The 24,254-nt window shown below is 40.5% G+C and overlaps 1 protein-coding gene across 2 annotated transcripts in view; it reads left to right on the plus strand.

Annotated features, from left to right (window-relative positions):
* Positions 1-24,254, plus strand: part of LOC132823319 (uncharacterized) — a 57,111-nt gene that overhangs the window by 22,631 nt on the left and 10,226 nt on the right. For both annotated transcript variants that reach the window (XM_060837005.1, XM_060837004.1), the window contains exons 7-12: positions 3,734-3,859; positions 5,129-5,257; positions 6,134-6,189; positions 7,036-8,599; positions 15,410-15,553; positions 18,006-18,143. In XM_060837005.1, the coding sequence (XP_060692988.1) occupies positions 3,734-3,859; positions 5,129-5,257; positions 6,134-6,189; positions 7,036-8,599; positions 15,410-15,553; positions 18,006-18,143 (2,157 nt within the window). The remainder of the gene's footprint in view (positions 1-3,733; positions 3,860-5,128; positions 5,258-6,133; positions 6,190-7,035; positions 8,600-15,409; positions 15,554-18,005; positions 18,144-24,254) is intronic.

Here is a 24,254-nt window from a genome sequence, read left to right on the forward strand (position 1 = left end):
TTTCCACATTTCTTCTTCTTTTATATAAATGTTTGGCTCATCGATATGCTTTAATATAAAATCACATTCTTCCAAACATCTGCCCTTTCGTTTGCTTCAATCTGAAGAAAATAGTTCCCTTTCGGTGTATATCACTAGATTGTGAGTTTTGGCAGGATCTTCATGAAGGTTTGGATAATTCTTACCCAATTCCAAATAATGAGATGGCGAGTTGGTCTCTTTAGATCATCCAATACTACTTATTCCTGCTAGGGTAGGTAAAAGAGAGCTTTATTAATTATGGTCATGAAGAGCCCAGTGGAAAATTTGGTCAAACATGGGCAAGGAAAATTCTAACTAATTATCACCTACTTCCTTCCCTCAGCTGATTAATGAAGATCCTCCACGTTGAACAATCTCAGAAACACTGAGAGTAGCAAAAACACAGGATGAACTCTTGAGGGGAATTTTAATCTCTCATCAATTTCCCCATTCCTGGCTGCTGGCTGAGTCCTGAAGGGCATGTTTGCCAGTTTGGGCCTGTGCTGGGTACCTGGAGACTAATATGGGGAGAAGAAAACAGTTGGGTTCATCCTTCCCCCTCTATAAGTCGAAAGTGCATGGATCTATAACAGGATTGGTAAGGTGAAAGTGAGGACTGGAGATTAGAGTCGAGAGTGTGATGCTGGAAAAGCACAGCAGGTCAGGCAGCATTCGAGGAGCAGGAGAATCAACATTTTGGGCAAAAGGGTAGACTGTACAGTCCAGGTTGGTGCCAAAGGAACTGGTAATGTTCTTGAAATGGCGAAGTGAGGAAGAAAGAGGACAAAGTGATGTCAAATACAACTTACTGGATCGCTCTTTCAAAGAGATGGCACAAGCATGAAGTACTGTTCAATTCTATTCCTTGAGCTTCTTCCCACCTTAGTTCATCTCTCTATTTCCTCCTATTCCTCCTACTTAAATGCATCCTAGATGATGGAAGCAGAGAAATATAGGCAGAGCCAAGCAGTTCTGTCGTAAATAGATCAAATCATTGCAGTCAAAGTCATTCACGATGGAGGTGGTCAATTAAGCAAATAACTCTTCTGCTTCACTGATGTCTCTTTGGGAAGGAAATCTGCCATCCTTTTGTGGTATGTAACATGTGACTCCAGCTCCACAGCAATGTGATTGACTCTTAACTACTCTATGGGCAATAAGGGATAGACAATAAATGCTGGCCTGGCCTGTGACACCCATATCTGATGAATGAATAAGAAACACAGATGGAGGACTCTCCATGAACATCCCCATCCTTGGTGATAGTGAAGCCTAGTGGGTGAACACAAAGGACAATGCTGAAGAATTTGTAACTGTCTTCAGTCTGAAGAGCCAAGCGATCCATCTGTGATGTATCCTGATATTTTCATTGAGACATGCTAGTTCTCAGCCAAATTGATTCAGTCTCTATGACATTAGGAAACAACTGATTGAACTCCACACAACAATGACTCTAGGGCTCAGCAACATACTGAATATTTGTGCTAATCAAACTGCTTCAATATAGTTACAACACTGACAATTATTTAAATATTGCAAAATAGCCCTTACATATCCTGTCCAAAAAATAGCTGGAAAAATACAATCTGACAAAGTACTGCTAAATTAGTCAACCCTCAATGATCAAAAAGGTTTTGGGAGGATTGAGAGTCAGAGATGCACAGCACAGAAAAAGACCCTTCAGTCCAACTCGTCCAAGCCGACCAGATATCCCAAATTAATCTAGTCCCCATTTGCCAGACCTTGGCCCATATCCCTATAAATTCTTCCTATTCATGTACCCATCCAGATGCTTTTTAAATGTTGTAATTGTATCAGCCTCCACCACTTCCTCTAGCACCTTACTTCATACATGCACCACCCTCTGTGTGAAAAAGTTGCACCTTGGGTCCCTTTTAAATCTTTCCCCTCTCATCTTAAACCTGTGTCCTCTAGTTTTTGACCCCCTTACTCTGGGGAAAATACCTTGTCTATTTACCCTATCCATGCCCCTCCTGATTTCATAAACTTCTATAAGGTCACCCTTCAGCCTCTGATGCTACAGGGAAAATAGCACCAGTCTATTCAGCCTTTCCCTGTAGCTCAAATCCTGGCAGCATCATCCTTACAGTCATAGAGATGTACAGCATGAAAACAGACCCTTCGGTCCAACCCAATCTAGTCCCACCTGCCAGCACCCAGCCCATACCCCTCCAAACCCTTCCTATTCATATACCCATCCAAATGCCTTTTAAATGTTGCAATTGTACCAGCCTCCACTTTTAAATCTTCTCTGAACCCTTTCGATTTTCACAAGATCCTTCCAATAGCATGGCAACCAGAATTGTTAACTTATTTAACCTACAAGTAATAAGCTTACTGATATTCAGTTTGGGTTTTGAAGTATAACCTAGCTCAAATCTCATTCCAATTTGGCTGAAACATGGACACGAGGATGGAAATCTGGGGTGAAGTGGGAATCATTCTTCTGTAGATCGTAGCAATATTTGGCCAAGTGTTCCCCAGTCAATTTGAAGTCAATGGGATAAAATTCTGGTTGGAGAACTATCTCGCACAAAGAAAGATGATTGTGGTTTTTGGAGGTCAATAATTTTACAAAGACATCATTGCAGAAATTCCTTTGGTCCCAGTATGCTAGTTAAAACCATTTTCAGCTGTTTCATCATTGGCCTTCCCTCAATTCAAAGATCAAAATTGTGGATGTTCATTGCTGGTTACAGGATATTCACTTATATTCGCAATTCCTCCAATAGAGAAGCAGGTTTTGCTTGCATGCGGCAAGACATAGACACATTTAGACTTCAACTTATAAATGGCAAATAATATTTGTGTGACATAAGTGTCACGCAATGTTCATTTCCAACAAATAAGTCTAACCATCTCCCCACACCGTTTAACAACATAACCAGGATTGAACCCTTTCACGATCAATATCTAGAGGGATGTTTGATGGGGTTACCATTGACTAGTAATGTATCAAGAGCAGCCACACAAATACTGTGGCTGGGAAATCTGCAATTACTAACATAACTCCTGATTCCCTAAAATATAAAAGGCACAAGTTACGAGTGCAATTGAATATTCCCCACTTGCCTGCATGAGTGACTATCAACCAAAAACGCAAGACAAAGCAGGCCACTTGATTTGCTGTCTCTCCACTAACTGCATGTTATAGCTGCAGGATGTATCTTAGGTCGGATGCACATGAGTAATTTGCTAAGCCTTCCTCTGCAAAACGTTCAAAACCTGCAACTTCCACAACCTAAAAGATCAAGGACAGTACACATGTGATGACATCACCACATTGCAGTTTCCCGCCAACTTTCACACCATCCTGGAGGTATATCGGCATGCTATTCTTGTCATTGAGTCAAGATTTTGGATTTTCCTAACTAATATCAGTGTCAATGTACCTAAATGGCATGATTTTTGGCAGTTCACAACCTGTTTTTCAAGGTCACTTTGAGATTCATAAATTCAGGCCTTGCCTGTGACTGCACATCCCAAGAACAAATGAAAAGAAAACGGTAGATTTCTTTGCCTTTTGCATTCCCTCCTTCCCATCTCCCTTTGAGGAAGCACTTGATATTTTCTCAAGTGTTTAGGAACTGTATGATGTATTTCAAATTATTAGTTTTAAGACTAAGAAAAATTCAGCATTCAATGCATGCTGCCTCCTATTGTAATACTGTTTACACTTCTTTAATTTCAGAAAGAACTTCGTAGTCGGGTTGTGGTCCTCAGCAATTTGCCATCATCCGGTTTTTCAGATTTTGATACTGTGAGGCTTGGTTCTGCTTTTGGAAAAGTTCTCAAGTATTTAAAAGTTGGGGAAAAGGTAATGCAACGTTTGGTTTATTTTTTAAACTATTTCAAATAAAGAGTTATAGCTTTGTGCAGCTTGACATAGGAAAGTGCCAGATTAGATGCATGTGCATTTGAATGTATTAATGTGTACTTCCAGCTGTGGAAAAGTCATAGTTACCCTTTTGTTCAATTCTTAATTTGGTCTGTGCCAGGCAGCAAGAGCTAAAGACCAGTGGCACTATCAGATGAAAAATCCTTGATAGTTGTAGACTCAGTTATGATATTTTTTGAGACATTATTGAAATACAAGTTGAATAGACAACTCAAGGTCTGAGAATAAAAGTTAAAAGCTCCATAGTTCTAATAAGGCTGCTCTCTCTTATTTGCAGAGAGAGAGGACTGGTGGTAGTTTAACCTGAGCATCATTACCTCAGGTGAGGTTGAGAAGCAGAGTCTTTCATGGTAACCTCAGCCAGTGTGGGAACTGAACACACGTTGTTACTCTGCATTACAAATCAGCCGTCCCGTCAACTCTGCTAATTGACCCCAGACTTGGTCCCCTTTAATTAAAGTTGGTTTCAAACCAACTGATTTAAGAAAGGCTGCTCCACAGAAATACCAAACAGAGAGCAACCTAAATGCATAAAACTTGGCCTTAACACCATGGGCTGTTATCATATTTAGCAGCATCCTGTGGAGTACTTCGTCAAACACCTTCTGGAAATCCAAATAGATCATGCCCACTTTGTCATTTGTCTAACTTGCTCTTACCTGCTCAAAATATTCAAACAGATTTGTCAAGCATGACCGCCCCTTGACTGCTTACTCAGTCGTGTTTTACCATGCATTTCCAAATAACTCTGCAATATCATCCTCAGTAATAGACTCTAAAATCTTATTAACAACTCAGGTCAGGCTTAGTTTGGGAAACTTGGTCAACATAGGCAAATTGGACTGAAGGGTCTGCTTCCATGTTGTATGATTATGACTCTGACTCTATGACTCTAGTAATAAACTTTTAAGTTAAATGTATTTCAGGGTGACACCTTGAAATGTATATTGATAATTGAATGATTTGTGGAGGGTACTGTATTGAAGTCTTAAGTTTCAAAGCTACTGTAATTGCTGTTGGGTAGATGGACTTAATGTTGAGATGTGAGGAGGATAAGCTGTAGTGAATGAGAATTTGCAACAGGTAATAAAGCAATTTTTTTTCCTATTTTGCTGTTATAAATGGTAAATTATTTTATTTCTTCTGAGAATTGCTTAATTTTGATTTTGTTTACATTTTAATGAATAGGCTTTCCTGAAAATGGATTCCGAAATTGCTACTAATAACTTAATTGAACACTTTAGGAGGAATCCTTTATTTTATGGTAGATTATTGACTGTAAATATATCTTCTGCTCAAATACAACCATTGCTTAAGGTAAGCAAATCTAGGCATATTTTTATCTCAATTTCTGCACCTTTGACCATTGTATTTTTGTTTATTTAAATATGCAAAACCAAATAATAGAAAATACTTTCAAAATATTAGCTTTTCAGCAATTATTTATTTCGTACAAAATTATCTTTGATTTCTTAACTACAACAAACTTTTAATTCAATCAGTGTTAATTTAATTTTGTTTTTAGCCTTGAAGATTCTAGGACTAAAATTAAGCACTGTGCTTGCATGATATAATCATTTCCTCATAAAGTTGCATTTCTGTGTTCTCATAGGGAATTGTAATTGCCTGTGTCAAAATTGGTAATGTAATTGGTTGGAAGCTGTAATTACAAATTTACGTAGACAATTTTGAAAATAATTGTGAACATGAAAAAGTTGACAAATACACAGAGATGCGAAATATATTGTTTAAAAAAAATTGCCAAGCTCGGGGACTTGATAAAAGCCACAACCAGTCCTCCTTGAGCATGATTTAAGTTGAATAGTTTACTTTCCTTCATGGTGATAAAACCTAAAAAAAAATAAACTTGGCTTTCCGAGGAAAGATTCAATTTGTTTGATATAAAATCAAAATGTTATAAATTTGCCACTCCTTATACTTACATTAGCGTAAGTGAATTCTTGAATTTTGCAGTAAAATTAGGCACGTAATTTGTGGAACTGTTGGAGGTACTTTGCCTTGTGAGCTTGTTCTTTTCAATCTCCTGTTTACAACTTCAACTCCCATGAAATCTTACTAAACTGTTAGTCTCCAGGACATATATCTGGACATGAGAATCACCCCTGCTTCAGATCTCCACATGTTTATCATCAAGTCAGTTTCATGATCACATGTTTAATTTATTGTTTTCAGAAACCATCTGCAAAGATTGAAGAAATGTTGAAGAAAGTACATCAAGCAGATATCAGGTAAATCCTTTACTTTGAATCATTGTTTCCACACTGCAGGGATTCTATGTTCGCCTAACAGGTCCACACTGACCCTCCAAAGAGTAACCCACCCAGACCCATTCTCCTACCCTATTATCCTATATTTAACCCAAACAATGCAGCTCACCTCCACATCCCTGAACACTATGGGCAATTTAGCATTGCCAGTTCACCTAACCTGCACATCTTTGGATCATGGGAGGAAACTGGAGTCCCAGAGGAAACCCATGCAGATGCGGGGTGTATGTGCAAACTCCACATAGACAGTCGCCTGAGGCTGGAATCGAACCTGGGTCCCTGGTGCTCTGAGGCAGCAGTGCTAACCACTGAGTCACGACTTGTGGGTTTATCCAGATTTGCAGACCTACATTATGTATTTTTTAGTGTTCTCTTAGTCTTGGAATTATGACCATTAAAAGTAAGTAGAATATTGGGTCCATTAGCTACTCAGTTCAAGGGCATTGAGGGATTAGCAATAAAAGCTGGCTTAGATAGGGATGCGCATTTTCACTGAATTAAAAAACAAGTGAGACACTGAAGGTTGGTCTGTGTTCTTGAAAACATGCTCAGAGATATATCTTCAAGTGAAGAGGATGAGGACAATTGAATGAAAGGAAGGAATAAAGCCCCAGCTTTTCTCTTAGTACAAATTGAACCAAATATGGAAGAGCATTGCACTGCTGTCAATAACTTGGACTGTTCATTTAATTAAATGTGATACAGATGAGCCATTTCTCTGGTAGAAATTGAATAATCAAACTAGAAGTATAATGGCCAAAAGAAGACAGTATAATTTGGATACAATCAATTTGTTTTTCTTTACAGTGCAAAAGAATGCTATCTGGGTCCTATTTTGAAGCATAAACCTGGTGATTTGAAAAAGTCCTCACCACCTAGAAGAGAGAGGAGAAGTTCGGAAAGTAGCGAGAAAGCAGAGTCAAAGAGCTCCGATGAGAGTGGTGGAACGGTGGGATGGAGGAGCTCCTCAAGAATGAGGCACAGAAACCGTGAAAAAATGCAACACAGAAACCGAGAGAGAATAGCACGACGAAACTCTAAAGTAGAACAGCGGCAAAGCCGTGATAGTAGAGATTGGAGGGCCGACCGAGGGAGAGGAATGCAGGAGACCAGCCACGAGAGAGGAGAGCGCAGAGGTAGCCGCGAGAGAGGAGAGCGTAGAGATAGTCGTGACAGGGCTGAACGCAGGGATGGCCATGAAAGAAGGCTGCGTAGAGGTAGCAGGGAACAGCGAGAGCAGAGAACCAGCAATGAGAGAGGAGAGCGACGAGGTAGCAATGAAAGATGGGTGCGACGAAGCAGTAGACAGAGAATAGAAAGGGGAGCTGGCAGCAGCGATCGGGGAGACAGTAGTGAGAGGGGAGGTAGCACTGAAAGGGGAGAGTGGGGATGTAGTAATGAGAGGGGAGAGCGGGAAGGCAGTAGTGATAGGCCGGAGTGGGGAGACAGCAGTGAGAGGTGGGAGTGGGATGACAGTAGTGAGAGACAAGAGTGGGGTGACAGCAGCGATAGGTTAGAGTGGGGTGACAGCAGTGAGAGACGGGAGTGGGGAGACAGCAGTGATAGGTTAGAGTGGGGTGACAGCAGTGAGAGACGAGAATGGGGAGACAGCAGTGAGAGACGGGAATGGGGAGACAGTAGTGAGAGACGAGAGTGGGGAGACAGCAGTGAGAGACGAGAGTGGGGAGACAGCAGTGATAGGCTGGAATGGGGAGACAGCAGTGAGAGACGAGAGTGGGGAGACAGCAGTGAGAGACGGGAGTGGGGAGACAGCAGTGAGAAATGGGAATGGGATGACAACAGTGAGAGACGGGAGTGGGATGTCGGCAGCGATAGGTTAGAGTGGGGTGACAGCAACGTGAAGGTGGAATGGGTTGATAACCATGAGAGGGTGGAATGGGGTGACAGGAGTTCGAGGATGGAGTGGGGCAACAGTTATGAGAAGGTAGAGCGGACAGACAGAAGCTCGAGAATGGAATGGGATGACAGTCACAGGAGGGCGGAGCAGGAAAGGGCTGAGAGTAAAGCAAGAGAGTGGACGAAATATGAAAACATAGGAAATGCAGAGTGGGAAAACTATGCAAATAAAGGTGGAACAGAGCGGAAAAATTATCCGCGGTATAATTCAGAGGATAGGAGGGAGCCTAAAATAAATGATGTAGAAATGAATTCAGAGGAATTACAAGAGGAAACTACTATTCCATTTTTGGGAAATGATTCAGAACTTGAAGCTCTGATGGCCAATTCTGAAACAAATGATGTTGATGAAAGCATTCTAAAGCATGAGCAGAATGGATCTAAGGATGAATTGAAAGACACTGGTCCTCGAGCTGATACAAAAATAAATCTACAAGAGACAGTGCTGGAGAAGGTAAGCAATACTGAGCTGTTTTCTTCATATTTTTGAGGATTCTTACTCCATCTTCAACTATTGGTCATATTTTGGGTGCAAGAGATTATTGCTATGAAAACTGAAAACTAAAATTACATGGAATGTAAGAGGTGAATAGTTATTTGCCTGGACATTTCAGTGTGCGGTATTTACTTATAAATCAGTAAATGTAACCACAAGGAGTTGGAAGCAGGTGATTTGTGATGATTTGACTTGCTGGCAAGACACTTGTAACACTTAATTTAAAGTATTAATGATCCTTCTCACAACAATTTTACTACACCAAAATATTCTGTAGTTGGAATTAAGTTCCTCTATTTTGACCTAATAACTGGAATGAAGCTGATCTTAAGCTCCTGTGCCTTGAAAATTGCCTAAAGAACATATGGATGTTCTTAACTGAGTAGCTGCAGATACTGTTGCAATAATACAAAGTACAGCTGCTGGAGTGTACAGAAGACTTGCAGACTAAACTGAACAATTTAATTGGACCAAAGAAAAACAAGTGAGTTTTAGTCTCACATACTATTCATCGGTTAAAATTTTTAATATTTTGGTGATTTTGGACTCTAGGACCATTGAAATATTATAGCACAGAAAGAGGCCATTCAGCCCAGCATGTCTGCTGAATAAACTAGCCACCCATTCTAATCCCACTTTCTAGAATCTGGTCTGATGCCTTTCAGTTTACAGCACTTCAGATGCTGATCTAGCTTCCTTTTAAATGAGTTCATGGTTTCCATCTGAGCCACCAACCTGGGCAGCAAATTTCAGACACCCATCACCTTCTGCTTATGTCCCCTCTGATCTTTCAATCGATCGCCTTAAATATGCACCTCCTGACCTGGGATTTGACCTCCATGTCTGGTGAAACAGGTCTTTCCTCTGTGCTCTATCCTACCCCTCATTACTTTGTGCGTTTTAATTAAATCATCACTCAATCTTGAGTGTTCAAAAGAAAGCCCTAGCCCATCCTGCCCTTCCTCATAACAGTAATTTTCATGACCTGGCAACATTCTTATAAATCTCCTCCATAAATTCTCTGGAACAATGATGTCCATCCTGTACACCAAGCTCCAGTTCTAGCCTAATCAGTGTGCTTCATAGTCCCAGAGTTACACTGCTGCTTTTGCTATGTACCAATTCAGATCCCCTCAAAACATTTCAAGAAGTTGGCTCAGACCCTAACTTTTCTAGTTGTTTTAAGCACACATATAGTAGATATTCCAGGAGTGATGCAGCTGGTCAAACCCCCTTGGTTTTAAACAATTTATTTACAGTGTTGAATGAAACACAAACAAAAGAGAACAGAATACAGAATAATTTAACCTATCCGAAAACCCAACAGACTATCCCAACTTAATACTGCTATTCCAAATGCCTGCAACAGTCCCCATAAACAGTTTGGCAAAAAGGTAAAATCGGACACAGGTTCTTAGAGGAGAGAGAGGTGGCAGAACCTCCTTCCACTGTAGCTGTTCCTTTGGATACCCCAACTTAAACTGACCAGCAGTTCCTGAACAGCCAGCCTATTAAAACCAAAACAAACCAGAGAAAAGCTGAGCTGGGAGAACTGGCCACTCCCCTTTCATTGTACGCATTTTTTTTAAACATAAAAGCTTCTACAAGTAGATAACCTAGACATATCGGAACCTCTGTGTTTACAATCTCACTTGAAAAAACAACACCCCAGAACAGAATAACCTTGTCAAAGGAGTAGCATCGTACAATTTTGTATTCAATACCATGTCCAATGAAGAAATATATCCCATGTATTTGCTTTCCCACATTATTAACTCATCTTGTCACCTTCAAGGGCATGTTGACATGCTCTCCCATGCCTCTCACTTCCCCTATCCCTCTCAATATCTTCTGTTTATTATGCTTGCTTTGTTTGCCTTCCCCAAATGCATAAACTCCAGTTTCTCTGGATTGAATTTCACTTGCCATTCTGCCACCCTCTCAACCAAACCTTTGTTACCATCCCGCAGTCAATATCTTGCGGCTTCAGTGTCAATAACCTGGCCAGTTTTTTATGTCACCTGCAAGTTTTCCAGTTGTGCCTCCTGTGTTTAAATCTAAATCATGAATGCGAAACAGCAAGGGAGCCAACACTGAGACCTGTGGAATACCTATTGGAAATTGTTTTCAATTGGCAAACACATTCATCAACTTTTTTACCCGTTGCTTTTAATCATTCACTACACCCATAGAATCTTTCTTTAGAAGTCCTCTAATTGATTTGCCATTGAACCAAAACCCATGTAGATATTAACCACAGTGCTACCCTCATCAGTCCTTGTTATTCTCTCAAAAATGTTCACTTAAGTTAGTAAGACAGAACCTTACCTTAATAAAACAAGCTGACTATCCCTGATTAATCTGTGCTTTTCCAAGTAACTCCGTGACTCCCTCATCAGATCAGACCATTCCCTCCGCGACTGCCTCGTTAGATTCATCAACCCACACTGCACTCCCAGCGCCTTCCCCTGCCACCGCAGGAAGTGCCAAACCTATGCCCACACCACTCTCCTCACCTTCGTCCAAGGCTCCCAAGGATCCTTTCACAGAATTTTACTTGTACCTCCACCAGTGTCATCTACTGTATCCGATGTACCCGATGTGGTCTTCTTCACATCAAGGAGACAGGACGCCAACTTGTGGATCATTTCGAACATCTCTGGGACACCCGCACCAACCAAGTCTACCAACCAACAGTGGCTGAACGCTTTAACTCCTCCTCCCACTCTGTCGGGGACTTGTAGGTCCTGGGCCTCCTCCATCAGCAAACCCTTACCACCCGACGCCTGGAGGAAAAACACATCATCTTCCACCTTGTGACCCTGCAATGAGATCAATATAGATTTCACCAGTTTCCTCATTTCCCCTCCCCCCCACATTATCCCAGTCCCAAATCTCCAACTCTGCAGCATCCTCCTGACCTGTCCATCACCTTTCCCTTTGATCTGCCTCACCCTCCTCTCTGACCTATCACCTTCTCCCCCACCTTCACCTACCTATTGCACTCTCAGCAACCTTCTCCCCAACCCAAACCCCCTCCCATTTATCTCTCAGCCCCCGCGCCCTACATCCCTGATGAAGGGCTCCTGCCCGAGTCGTTGATTTTCCTAGTCCTCGGACGCTGCCTGACCTGTTATGCTTTTCCAGCACCACACTCTTGACTCTGATCTCCAGTATCTGCAGGCCTCACTTGCTCCTTTCTGAGTAACAGTCAGTCTTACCTCTCACTATTGATTCTAGTAATTTGACCACCACTGGGGTCAGACTGACCAGTCTATATTTGAATAGCGTTACATGATCATAGACTTCCAGTCCTCTGCAACCTTGCCTGTATCAAGTGAAGGTTGGCAACTGATCCTCCCTTGCTTCCTTTAATAGTCTTTTAATAGGTTCTAATTCATCCAGACTTGACGATTTATCCACATTCAAAGATGTCACTCCCCCGAGTACTTTCACTTGCACAATGCTAATTCTATCTCATATTTCACACTCCTCATTAACTAGAATGTCTGCATCATCCTCCAGTTTTGTAAAGATGGGGACAAAGTACTCATTAAGAGCCCTGCCCCTATCTTCTGCATCCACGGACAAGTCACCATGCACATCTCTGGTAGTCATCCTCTTGCTCTTAATATATTTATAAAACATGTTTGGATTGTCCTTATTTTTAATGGCCAATTTCTTTCTCATAACATAGAATCCCTACAGTGCCGAAAGAGGCCATTCTGCCCATGATATCCGCACTGACCCTCTAAACAGCCCCCACCCTATCTCTGTAACCCCACCATGGCTAATCCACATAGCTTTCATGTACCTGGACACGACAAGACAACTTAGCACACCTTATTGTGTGGGAGAAAACCACAGCACCTAGTAGAAACCGACGCAGATGGGGGAACCACACAGGCAGCCACCCAAGGCTGGAATCAAATCCAGGTCCCTGGCATTGTGAGACAGCTATGCTCACCACTGAGCTACCGTGTCTTTCTCCCTGTTTTTCTCATTTCCTTTTCACTTTGACACTGTACTTTTTGTGTTCCTTGTGGTTTCCTAAAGTATTACTTTTATTTTGAGTTTGTCGCATGCTTTCTTTTGCTTTGTTTTACCTTATATCCTTCTAAACAAATTTAGTAGTACCACTTTTTTTTTACACTACACCCATAGAATCTTTCTTTAGAAGTCCTCTGACTGATTTGCCATTGACTTGAAGTGTCTGTAAACCCCATCAACATTTGCCAGATCATTTCTCAACTGTGTGAAATTTGCCTTTACCCAATTTAGAACTTTTGGCTCTCTCCAAAGTGATGCTAAATCTAACTGCACTATGAACACTACCTCTAAAATAGTCACCTACTTCTATTTCATCCAACTGTTTCGTCTCCTTTCCTGAGACTATATTTAGGATTGCACCTTCTCTTGTTGGGCTTATGTGCTGGCTCAAGAAGTTGTCTTGAATACAGTTCGTGAATGTTATGCCCTCTGTGCTTTTCACACTCTGTCTTCCCATTTGATATTTAGGAAGTTGAAATCTGAATTATTGTTGTCCTGATTTTTTTTTGCACAAAAGTTTGGCTACATCTTTGATCCTTTCACACACTCCTGCTATTTAAGAATCTATTATAAATACTCAGCAGTTTAGCTGCCATTTTGTGTTTCTGATCTCAGTCCAAATGGCCTAATTTGATGCTTCATTTAATATCTCCATCGTACCCACAAAAGCAACTCATTCTTTAAGCAATGATGTTATGCCCCCATTATTTTATCCCCTTCTCTATCTTATCTGAATCTATGTACTGTATCTAGGGATATTGAATTGTGAATCTTGTCCCTCTTGAAGCCAAATATCTGTTATAGAAATGACATCATGCTATATGTCTCTGCCCTCATTTTGTCAGCTTTATTTGCTATACTCCTCTTTATGTATACGCCCTTTATTCCTACCGAATTCTTGTGCTGTACACTTTCTAACTACTGCTTCCTGTGTTTTTAAGAGTCACTCACTTCATTTCTTCCCCCTATTCCTGCTTTGAATTTGCCCTCAGCATCCCAAGCCCCTGCCAATCTAGCTAAAAACCTCCGCAACGATATTAGTAAATATCCCTGCAAGATTAGTTCTCCCAGCCATGTTCAGGTGTGGACCATCAACGGTTACCACCTTTCTCAGAAGGGCTGTCGTGTCCCTGCCTTCTGGCTAGAAGGCCTGGATTTACTGCAAATGTGCATCATGATATACTTGAACAGGTTGATTAAAACAATTCCCACCTTTTCCAGTACTAGTCCCAATGCCCCAGAAATTTGATGCTCACCACTGATATAGGTTTTCCAGCCACTTGTTCTATTGCTCAATTTTCCTATTTCTATGCTGGCTAGCATGTAGGAGTAATCTTAAAACTGCTGCTTTTGAAATCCTGCCTTTCAATCTTGCACCTAATTCCTAAATTAGATTAGATTATATTCCAATCTTCATATGAATTCCTACCCACGTCTTTGGTACTGATTCAGACTGGTCACCATCCCCAGATGAATATCCTACAACTCTTTAACATACTTTACCCTGGCACTATGGAGGCAATATACTGTCATGGAATCATATTGCCAACCATAGAAAAGCCTGCTGATTCCCTGGCTATGGAATCCCCTATTCTGGATCAGTGGTGCTGGAAAAGCACAGCAGTTCAGGCAGCATCCAACGAGCTGCCTGAACTGCTGTGCTCTTTCAGCACCACTGATCCAGAATCTGATTTCCAGCATCTGCAGTCATTGTTTTTACCTATTGAATCCCCTATCACTATTGTTCTTCCATTCTTTTTCCACCCCATCCTGTACAGCTGAGCTATCCATGCTGCCATTGACTTGGTTCTGACTACAATCTCCTGAGGAACCATTGCCCTTACCAGTATTTAAAATGAAATACTGATTAGCGAGTGCTGAATCTCTTCAATACTTTCTTAGGCAGCCTGCAGTTGCCCCTTTCCTCTGCCTGTATACTTCTATTTTATGATATTACTGTGTCTTAAGGTACCATCAACATGATCCTCTGCCTTGTGGTTGCACAACAGTAACTCTAGCTGCAGCTCAAGTTCCAAATCCCAAATTTGTGCTGTTGTGTTCATCTGGGACACCTGGTGTGTCCATGACTTCACACATGATATATGATATGCACTCCAATTGGCTGAGCTGAACTGCCACCCATAACTTTAAAAATGGTTTATTCCAATTAGAAAAGTAGAATAGCTTACCAGTAGTCGCCAGTTAGCTTCTTCCACTGTACCTTAGCGTGAGAAAACCTCAGGAGGCTGTGAACAGAGGAAGAAAAGAGCACTTTTACTTTTCTTAATGAACAGACTTAACCTTCTAAGGACTGATGTAAGCCAGCTGCTAATTAACTGACTGCACCTCTGTTAAATCTTGTATACTTAGGTTTATTGCAGCCTGAAATCAAACTACTCTTATCTGAAAGAGTGATATTTAAATAGAAGTGTCCCTTAACACTGTCCCACTCACCAGCTCCTAGTGTGGATTTATTTTTATTCTTGCAAATGTATTGTAAAAGACTGGAATGTCTCTGAGATGTTTCAGTATGTCAGTATCGCCTGTGTACAAGTCATATGCAGTAGAACCATGCTCCCTCTGGATTAGTATATTAACAATATGCAATCATCAGCTCAGAAAAAAGTATTCCACGTAATGTATATGTGGTAAGACAAAACGATTCAACATTACAATGTGATAACTGACTCTAATATATTTTCTTCTCTTTCAATCTAGAAACCGAAAGAATCATGTCCAGAGAAACAGAAAATATTACATGTAAACTTGCCTCCCAGTGGGTATTCAAAAGTTGCTATTGGAAAACTTGGTGCTAAATTTGGAAAAGTTCATAATTACTCTGTGCTGAGGCCTGTGAACCAGGTATAACCAAGAAAATGCCATTTCTCACTTGTATATTAACATGTAGAAATTACCTCAGTTCTTCAGGAAATAAGTGTGTAACATTGTCCATATAAGGCTGATAATTTCGCTTGAGTCTGTGCAGCAGCAAAATACACATTAGTTTTATTCTTCTGAGTTTTTTTATATTCGCCGTTCTCATGAAATTAGGTAAAACATTTACTCTCTATCCAAATATGAAGTAGCAGGGCACATTTATTTTTAAGGGCTCTTGAAATTTTCTCGAAGGCTACATCTTCATTCTTACTAACGTTTATTTGGTGATTCAGTCGCATAGAGATAATACCTATGTTCACAAATGAAATATTTGAACTCTCAACAGAATTAGAAGAATTCATCAATAATACCAACACTCCACTTAAATTAAAGCCACAAAACACAGAGAAAGCATTAATTTCTTTGAGACCATTATTTAACTTGGCACAGGACAACAGGTGTATGTTTGCAAAAGCCTTTTTTTGAGAAGTAATTGAATCATATTTGCACACGAAAGGCTATCACTATAAACCACACTTTTTTCAAAATAGTGAGGTCACTGCATTTCCATTGCAAATGTACAAAGGAAGAACATTGTAATCTACCAGTTATTATCTGTTTTATTGTACCTCAGATCTCAGTCTCAGATTTTGAGCCTTTGTCTGTCCCCTTCTTGCAGCCTTCCTGTTGCTCCTGCCTAGCAGCTTCCTTTTTATTGAAGTATCTCTCTTCTCCACACCACCCATGCCCAACTCAGATAGACAGACAGACGCACGAGCGCATACACACACAGCAATCTCTTTCCCCTTTCAATCTTCCCACACTCTGCTTTCAAGTTTGCCCCATTAGCTTGCTCTCTCTCCATGGATGCCGCCTACCCCACTGTGATCTCAAGCACTTTTTGTTTTCAGTCCGAAGAGCCTTTGTCTTTTTGAACATTTTTGGAATTTTGGAGGTGAATTCATCCCCTCTTGTATTTTGGGTATTGGGTGCTGTGGGCATAGTTTGAGCTTTCAGAATTGCCAGGGGCCAGTGTCCAGGATGTGCTGTCAGCCAGGTGCAGGCAATGATGTCTAATGCCAGAAGTGGAGGTGGAAGCTGGAGGCTGCAATGTTGAATAATTACCTGGGTTTATTCCCTTCAGAGAAAAGGTTACAAAAGATTTGATGGAGATGTTCAAAGTTTTGAGTAGTTTTTGATAAAGTATATATATATGAAGAGACAGTTTTGACTGGCAGAAGGAGTACTGTTCAAAGGATACAAATTTATAGAGAACCAGAAATAACATGAAGCAACATTCATTTTACACAGCATTACTTTTAAATTATGATACGGAACACATTCCTGAAAAAGGTGGCAGAAGCAAATTCAACAGTGATATTGCAAAGAGATATACTTGGCAAGAATATGATTTAAAACATAGTCCTTGTCATAGGGTAGAAATACTACAGCGAATCTGTGCACAATCTTGACCTTTGCCCTTGCAGACCGGTTATGGCTTAAGTTAGAGAATGCTCACACTTTTGAGAATTGCTTGATTGAAAATGATCCATTAAAGGATTTAGAGCTGTGACCTATTACTCTCCCAAGGTTGTTTCCTGGGCGATCTCGAAATATGTCTCTGAATGATTACTCGGAAGATTCATTCTTTCCTCCTTAGTCCCAAAGGTGTCTGTAGTGTCAGGCAAGCTCTTTGCAGACTGCTTTTTCAGAACCTTGGCATTTGGAGTGAATTGTAAAATTGCTGCTGTTTACTGACTGACATTTCAATGGCTAACCCCACTCTCGTCACAGAGATTGTCTTCACATGTATCTGATTATATCCAATGTGCTCACTCAATGAGTAGCTGCTTGATAGTCCCTTTTCCCTGCATTACTACACTACAAAAGTTATAATACAGTGACAATTGTCTCTGACTGCAGCATTCAAATAAAATGCAATGATATCATACCTTGCCTTCGCTTTATGCATTTATCTAATATTCTCACAAATGCAATTTATTTCAGTTGTGTAACTTTGTATCACTATATATACATATATAACAATATATAATTTTATATAAATGTATAACTTTATACATTTGCAACCATTGAAACGAATGCTCCTGAAGTTTTGCTAACTAGTACTTTTGAGCACCTGTGAATCAGTAGATTTGGGGAAGTGTAGAATGCTTGGTTAACCACTGAGAGAGTGCATGCAACCCTCCTAGGAATGATGCAGATTTGAATTTCATAAGTCAAAATGTTTGTAAAAATAATTGGATGCAGAAGCTATCAATAAATGTAAACATCAAAAACCAATCCACCCATGTTGTGCAGTGGACTTCCTGCACAGTGGTGGCCTCTACTGGCCTGGTGTCAAGTACTATATGTATTCAGCATGGTATTGTATTGTGTTGATAACCCTTTAACTATAGGATATTTTCTTTGTTACTAGGATACAAAGGAAGAGCCTGGACAAGTTGTTTACATCGCTGACATGGTACCAGGCAAATGCACAAAAAATGATTTAATCCACCTTGCTGAGCTCTTTGGGAAGATTAATAACACCTTTCTAATCAAAGCAAAGGGTGAGGTAAGCACAAGTATTGATTAAACTGGGATCAGTTTAAATCTCGTTATTGTATGGAAGTGTAATTATTTTTTCATTCATACATTGTGAGCTTTGCTGGTGAGGCTAGCATTTATTTCCCCATCCAAATTGGCATTGAGAAAATTATGAACAATTTAATGTTTGAACTGTTGTAGTCCATGTGGTGCAGTTGAATGCACAGGGCTATTAGGAGGGGGGTTTCATGTTTTGACCTAGTGAGATTGAAGGAACAATTATATAGTTTCCAAGTTGGGTTAGTATGTGACTTTGAGGGATATTCTCAGCTGGTGGTGTTCTCATGAGCTTTCTGCCCTTCTCTTTCTATGTGGTAGAGATTGTGGGTTTGGAAAATGTTGCCGCAATGTATTCTGTAGCTGCTTGCTAGTGTGCACTGCTGTTGGAGGATGTAAGTGTTTATGATTATAGATAGGTACCAATCTAGTGGACTGCTTTGTGGGCTGGATGGTGTTGTACATCCTAAGTGTTATTAGAGCAGCATCCATTGAGGAGGTGGACAGTACTCAATCACAGTTCTAACTTGTGCCTTGAAAATGGTGAACGGACTCAGGAGGGAGTTATTCACAACAGAATTTGCAACCTTTGTGTGTCTTTTATCGCCATGGTGTTCAGATGGCTAGTCATTGGAGTTTCTGGTCAGTTGCAAGGATATTGAGGGATTGTGATTGAGAATTACTGACCTTTTGAACATCAGGGAGTGATGGTTGTATTTTCTCTTGCTTGATATGATAATTTCTTGGCACTTACATGTCTTTGTTGACTTTAATTTTGCTCTGGTTCCTTGATGTTCCACTTGGTAAAATATTACCTTGATCAGTTGAGGGTTGCCACTCTGTGACTCTATGAAAAGGTACAGTCTTTAAACTCTGTACATTAGGATTTTTGTTGACTTGTAAAAGTCTTTGTTTCCCAACACTTGCTGAGCTGGCACTGCTGGTCTGGTGTTGGTTCTTCTCGTCAAATGTGGCCTTTTAAAAGGGAATTTGGAAGGTGTTCTATTTATTTGAGAGTATCTTCATCAACACTTATGGTAGGTGGTGTACTTGACTGACCATGTTTGGTTTGAGATGAGTTTTGCTTTGCAGACATTCAAGGCTGAGCCAAGTCTCTGGTTTGCAGAACTAATGAGATCAAGAGTGGCTTACAAATGTACAAAATGCGATGACACTACATCATCCACAGCAAATTGTTGATTATAGAGTTGCCAGTACAGAACATGACCCTTCAGTTCATCGGGTCTGCACTGGTCAAAAACAAGCACCTAACACATACCAATAATCCTGTGCCAAAGGATTTAACTGAGAATAGACTTTGGTTCATCCGTCACATCCATTTGTAATGCCTGAGCTAATAAACACTATTGAAAATGTGCTTTCATTTACTTCTTAGTTCTTACACCCATATATTGGATAAAATTATTTACTATAAGCAGTGACAGATACTTAATATACTATTTTTTTTTGTTTGATTACTTGTAAAGATAAAAATAAATTGGATGTGATCCTAGTGAAGAGTGCTTCATGCATATGATAATGTATGTCCTCCTACATACAGTGATTTGACAGTTCCCACAAGAACTGCATTGAGAAAGGAATAGCTGAGGTGTAACAAACATAAAAGGTTCTGTCCAGTTATCAAAATAATTGACAGATTAAACAGTAATAGCAGCAGGAACCCTACCATTAGCTGCAGTACATCAAACTAGACAGGAGGAAATCTAGTTCCTGTTTCTGATTGCATTAATTTAATATTTACAGTGAAGCTCAGTATGAAACCCAATCCATATAAATAAGACCATAAGACATAAGAGTGGAAGTAAGGCCATTCAGCCCATCGAGTCCACTCTGTCATTCAATCATGGCTGATGGGCATTTCAACGCCCCTTACCCACACACTCCCCATATCCCTTAATTCCTTGCGAGATTAAGAATTTATCAATCTCTGCCTTGAAGACATTTAACATCCCGCCTCCACTGCACTCTGCGGCAATGAATCCCACAGGCCCACCACTCTCTGGCTGAAGAAATGTCTCCTCATTTCCATTTTAAATTAACCCCCTCTAATTCTAAGGGTGTGTCCACAGGTCTGAGTATCTCTGCCTGACAGAAACAACTTCCCAGTGTCCACCCTTTCTAAGCCATGCATTATATTGCAAGTTTCTATTACATCTCCTCTCAACCTTCTAAACTCTATGACTACAATTCCAGGATCCTCAGTCGTTCATTTTATGTTAGGCCTTCCATTCCAGGGATCATCTGTTTGAATCTCCACTGGACACACTCCAGTGCCAGTATGTTCTTCCTGAGGTGTGGGGCCCAAAACTGGACACAGTACTCTAAATGGGGCATAACAAGGGCTTTATAAAGACTCAGTTGCGCTTTGCTGCTTTTACAGTCCAACCTTCTTGAGATAAATGATAACATTACATTTGCTTTCTTAACCACGGACTCAACCTGCAAGTCAACTTTTAGAGAAGCCTGGACTAGCACTCCCAGATTCCTTTGTACTTTGGCTTTATGAATTTTCTTACCGTTTAGAAAATAGTCCGTTCCTGTATTCTTTTTCCCGAAATTGCTCACATTGAATTTCATCAGCCGTTTCTTGGACCACTCTCCCAAACTGTCTAAATCTTTCTGCAGCCTCCCCACCACCTCAGAACTACTTGCCTGTCCATCTAACTTCGTATCATCGGTGATCTTTGCCAGAATGCCCCCAGTCCCTTCAACCAGGTCATTAATATATAAAGTGAACATCTGCAGTTGAACCCTGCGGGACACCACTCATCACCAACTGTGATTCAGAGAAAGAATCTTTTATCCCAACTCTCTGCCTTCTGTCAGACAGCCAATCCTCAATCCATGCCAATAGCTCACCTCGAACATTATGGGCCCTCCCCTTACTCAGCAGCCTCCCTTGAGGCACCTTATCAAAGGCCTTTTGGAAATCTAGGTAGATAACATCCACTGGGTTTCCCTGGTCTAACTTACTTGTTACCTCTTCAAAGAATTCTAACAGGTTTATCAGGCATGACCTCCCCTTACTAAATCCATGCTGACTTATTCTAATCCAAAACTGCACTTCCAAGAATTTAGAAATCTCAGCCTTAACGATGGATTCTAGAATTTTACATACAACTGAGGTTAGGCTAATCGGTCTATAATTTTCCATCTTTTGTCTTGATCCTTTCTTGAACAAGGGGGTTACAACAGCGATTTTCCAATCATCTGGGACTTTCCCTGACTCCAGTGATATTTGAAAGATCACAACCAATGCCTCTGCTATTTCTTCAGCCACCTCCTTCCCTGTAGCCCATCGGGTAAGGAGATTTATCAATTTTTAGACCTTTTAGCTTTTCTAGCACTTTTTCTTTTGTAATGGCTACCATACTCAACTCTACCCCTTGACTCTCCTTAATTGTTGGGATATTACTCCTGTCTTCCACTGTGAAGACTGACACAAAGTATTTATTAAATTCTTCAGCTATTTCCTTATCTCCCATCACTTGCCTTCCTGCATCAATTTGGAGTGGCCCAATCTCTACTTTTGCCTCTTGTTTGTTTCTTATGTATTGAAAGAAACTTTTACTATCATTTCTAATATTACTGGCTTGCTTACCTTCATATTTGATCCTCTCCTTCCTTATTTCTCTCTTTGTTATCCTCTGTTTGTTTTTAGCCTTCCCAATCTTCTGATTTCCCAGTGCTCTTGGCCACTTTATAGGATCTCTCTTTTTCTGTGATACATTTCCTGACTTCATTTGTCAGCCAAGTTGTCTAAGTCCCTCCTACCCCCCGCAGATAATCTTTCTTTTCCTTGGGGTGAGCCTCTGTACTGTGTCCTCAATTACACTCAGAAACTCCTGCCATTGTTGTTCTACTGTCTTCCACTAGGCTCTGCTTCCAGTCGATTTTGGTCAGTTCCTCTCTCATGCCCTTGTAATTGCCTTTATTTAACTGTAACACCAATATGTCCGATTTTGCCTTCTCTCTTTCAAACTGCAGACTGAACTCTATCATATTATGATCACTGCCTCCTAAGTGTTCCCTTGCTTTAAGATCTTTTATAAAGTCTGGCTCATTACTTAGCATTAAGTCCAGAATAGTCTGCTCCCTCATGGGCTCCATCACAAGCTGTTCCAAAATGCCATCCTGTAAGCATTCCATGAATTCCCTTTCTTTGGATCCACCAGCAACATAATTGTCCCAGTCCATTTGCATATTGAAGTCCCCCATGATCACCATGACCATGCCTTTCTGACATGCCCTATCTATTTCCCAATACAGCTTGTGCCCCGGTCCTAACCACTGCTGGGAGGTCTGTACATAACTCGCATTGTGGGTTTTTTTTGCTTTTGTGGTTCCTCAACTCCACCCACACAGACTCCACATCATCTGACCCTATGTTTTCAGTGCCATAGATTTAATTTCATTCTTAACTAACAAGGCAACCCCACCCCCTCTGCTCACCTCCCTGTCTTTTCGATAAGTTGTAAATTCTTGGATATTTAACTGCGAGTCCTGACCTCTGGCTGCAATCATGTCTCTGTGATACCTACCACATCATAATCATTCACGGTGATTTCTGCTGTTAATTCATCTATTAAATGTTTCCCCTTACCCTACAGAATCACTTCGCTCAAGTGAGAGAATTTATAATTCCATGCACAACTCTTGCATCTCAGTTCCTCGAGATATTTTTGTTTCCCATATTACCTCTTTGACGTTTGTCTATATTTGACCAACTCTGTTCCATGTTCTGGAGCAAACAGGCACTGTCCTGTTCTGATTCCAGATCTATTAATTTACTTCAAACAAAAATGAAAATTGCTGGAGAAATGCACCAGGTCTGGCAGCATCTGGGAATAGAAAGCAAAGTTAACTTATTCAGTTAACTGGAGTTCTGAAGAAGGATCACCAGATTTCAAAATGTTGATGCTGCTGGACCTGCTTAGTTTCTCCAGCAATTTCTGTTTTTATTTCAGATTTCCAGCATCTGCAGTTCTTTGTTTTTTAACATCCATTTACCTTTCCTCTGATGAGGTTGATTTCTGTCTTATTGTTTCTGGGTGAATGGTGAACAGTGTAACAGCCAGTTCCAGGGTGAGGTTTCCGATTTGCTATGATTCCAGACTGCACACAGCAAATTGTTAAGCTGCTGAGCAAGGAGGCGGGAATTGACTCCCCTTCTATTCATTTGCCCCCTCACCTGGTTACCACAAGATTAATTTGTAAAGAGGATCCCTTCTCAATACCTTTCTGGGAGGCAACCTTTTGGAAGTTTACAAAATAATGAGGTGTACAGATACGGTTAATAGGAGTTGTCTTTTCTCTAGAATGAGGGATTTCAAGATTAGGGGACACGTTTTTAAGGTGAGAGGAGTGAGAGTTAAAAAGACACGGGGGGTAAATTGTTCACACAAAGGATGGAATGAACTTCCTGAGGAAGTGGTGGATGTGGGTACAGTTACAACATTAAAAGGCATTTGAATAAATACACGAATAGGAAAAGTTTGGAGGGATATGGGCCAGGTGCAGGCAGGTGGGGCTGGTTTAGTTTGGGAACATGGTCGGCATGGACTGGTTGGACCACAGGGTCTGTTTCTTTTCTGTATGACTCTAAATAATTTTAACCAGGTTTTCTCAAGGTAACAATAGGATGAGTTTATTAGTTACTAAACACAGGAAGAAATTTTTAAAAATTCAACCAACTTGCAGGTTTTGGCTCACTAGCTAATAAGAGGGAGTCTTTTCAATTCACTTTAGTCTGAACTTTCATAGGAATACAGTGATATCTCATAATCGCTGTATGTTTAAAACTGAATTTTGATGTTTGATAGGTAGCTACAGTTTTTTTTGTATTACTTTTCCATAGAATACAATACATGGCTACATCTCACAGTATGGTAGCTCCACTATGGTTCTCTGTACAAGCATCAAACTCTGTTTTTGGGTAGCATAGTCCATTATGTGTTATCTTTATCTAGTATCTTGGATTTACTCCCTTTCTGAAGGTATCCAATTACTCAAGCAGACTATGCAAGCTAAAAATCTTCCTCCGTCATCTTATGTCAACTGA

Source organism: Hemiscyllium ocellatum, chromosome 16 (assembly GCF_020745735.1).
Source record: "Hemiscyllium ocellatum isolate sHemOce1 chromosome 16, sHemOce1.pat.X.cur, whole genome shotgun sequence".
NCBI classification, from domain to species: Eukaryota; Metazoa; Chordata; class Chondrichthyes; order Orectolobiformes; family Hemiscylliidae; genus Hemiscyllium; species Hemiscyllium ocellatum.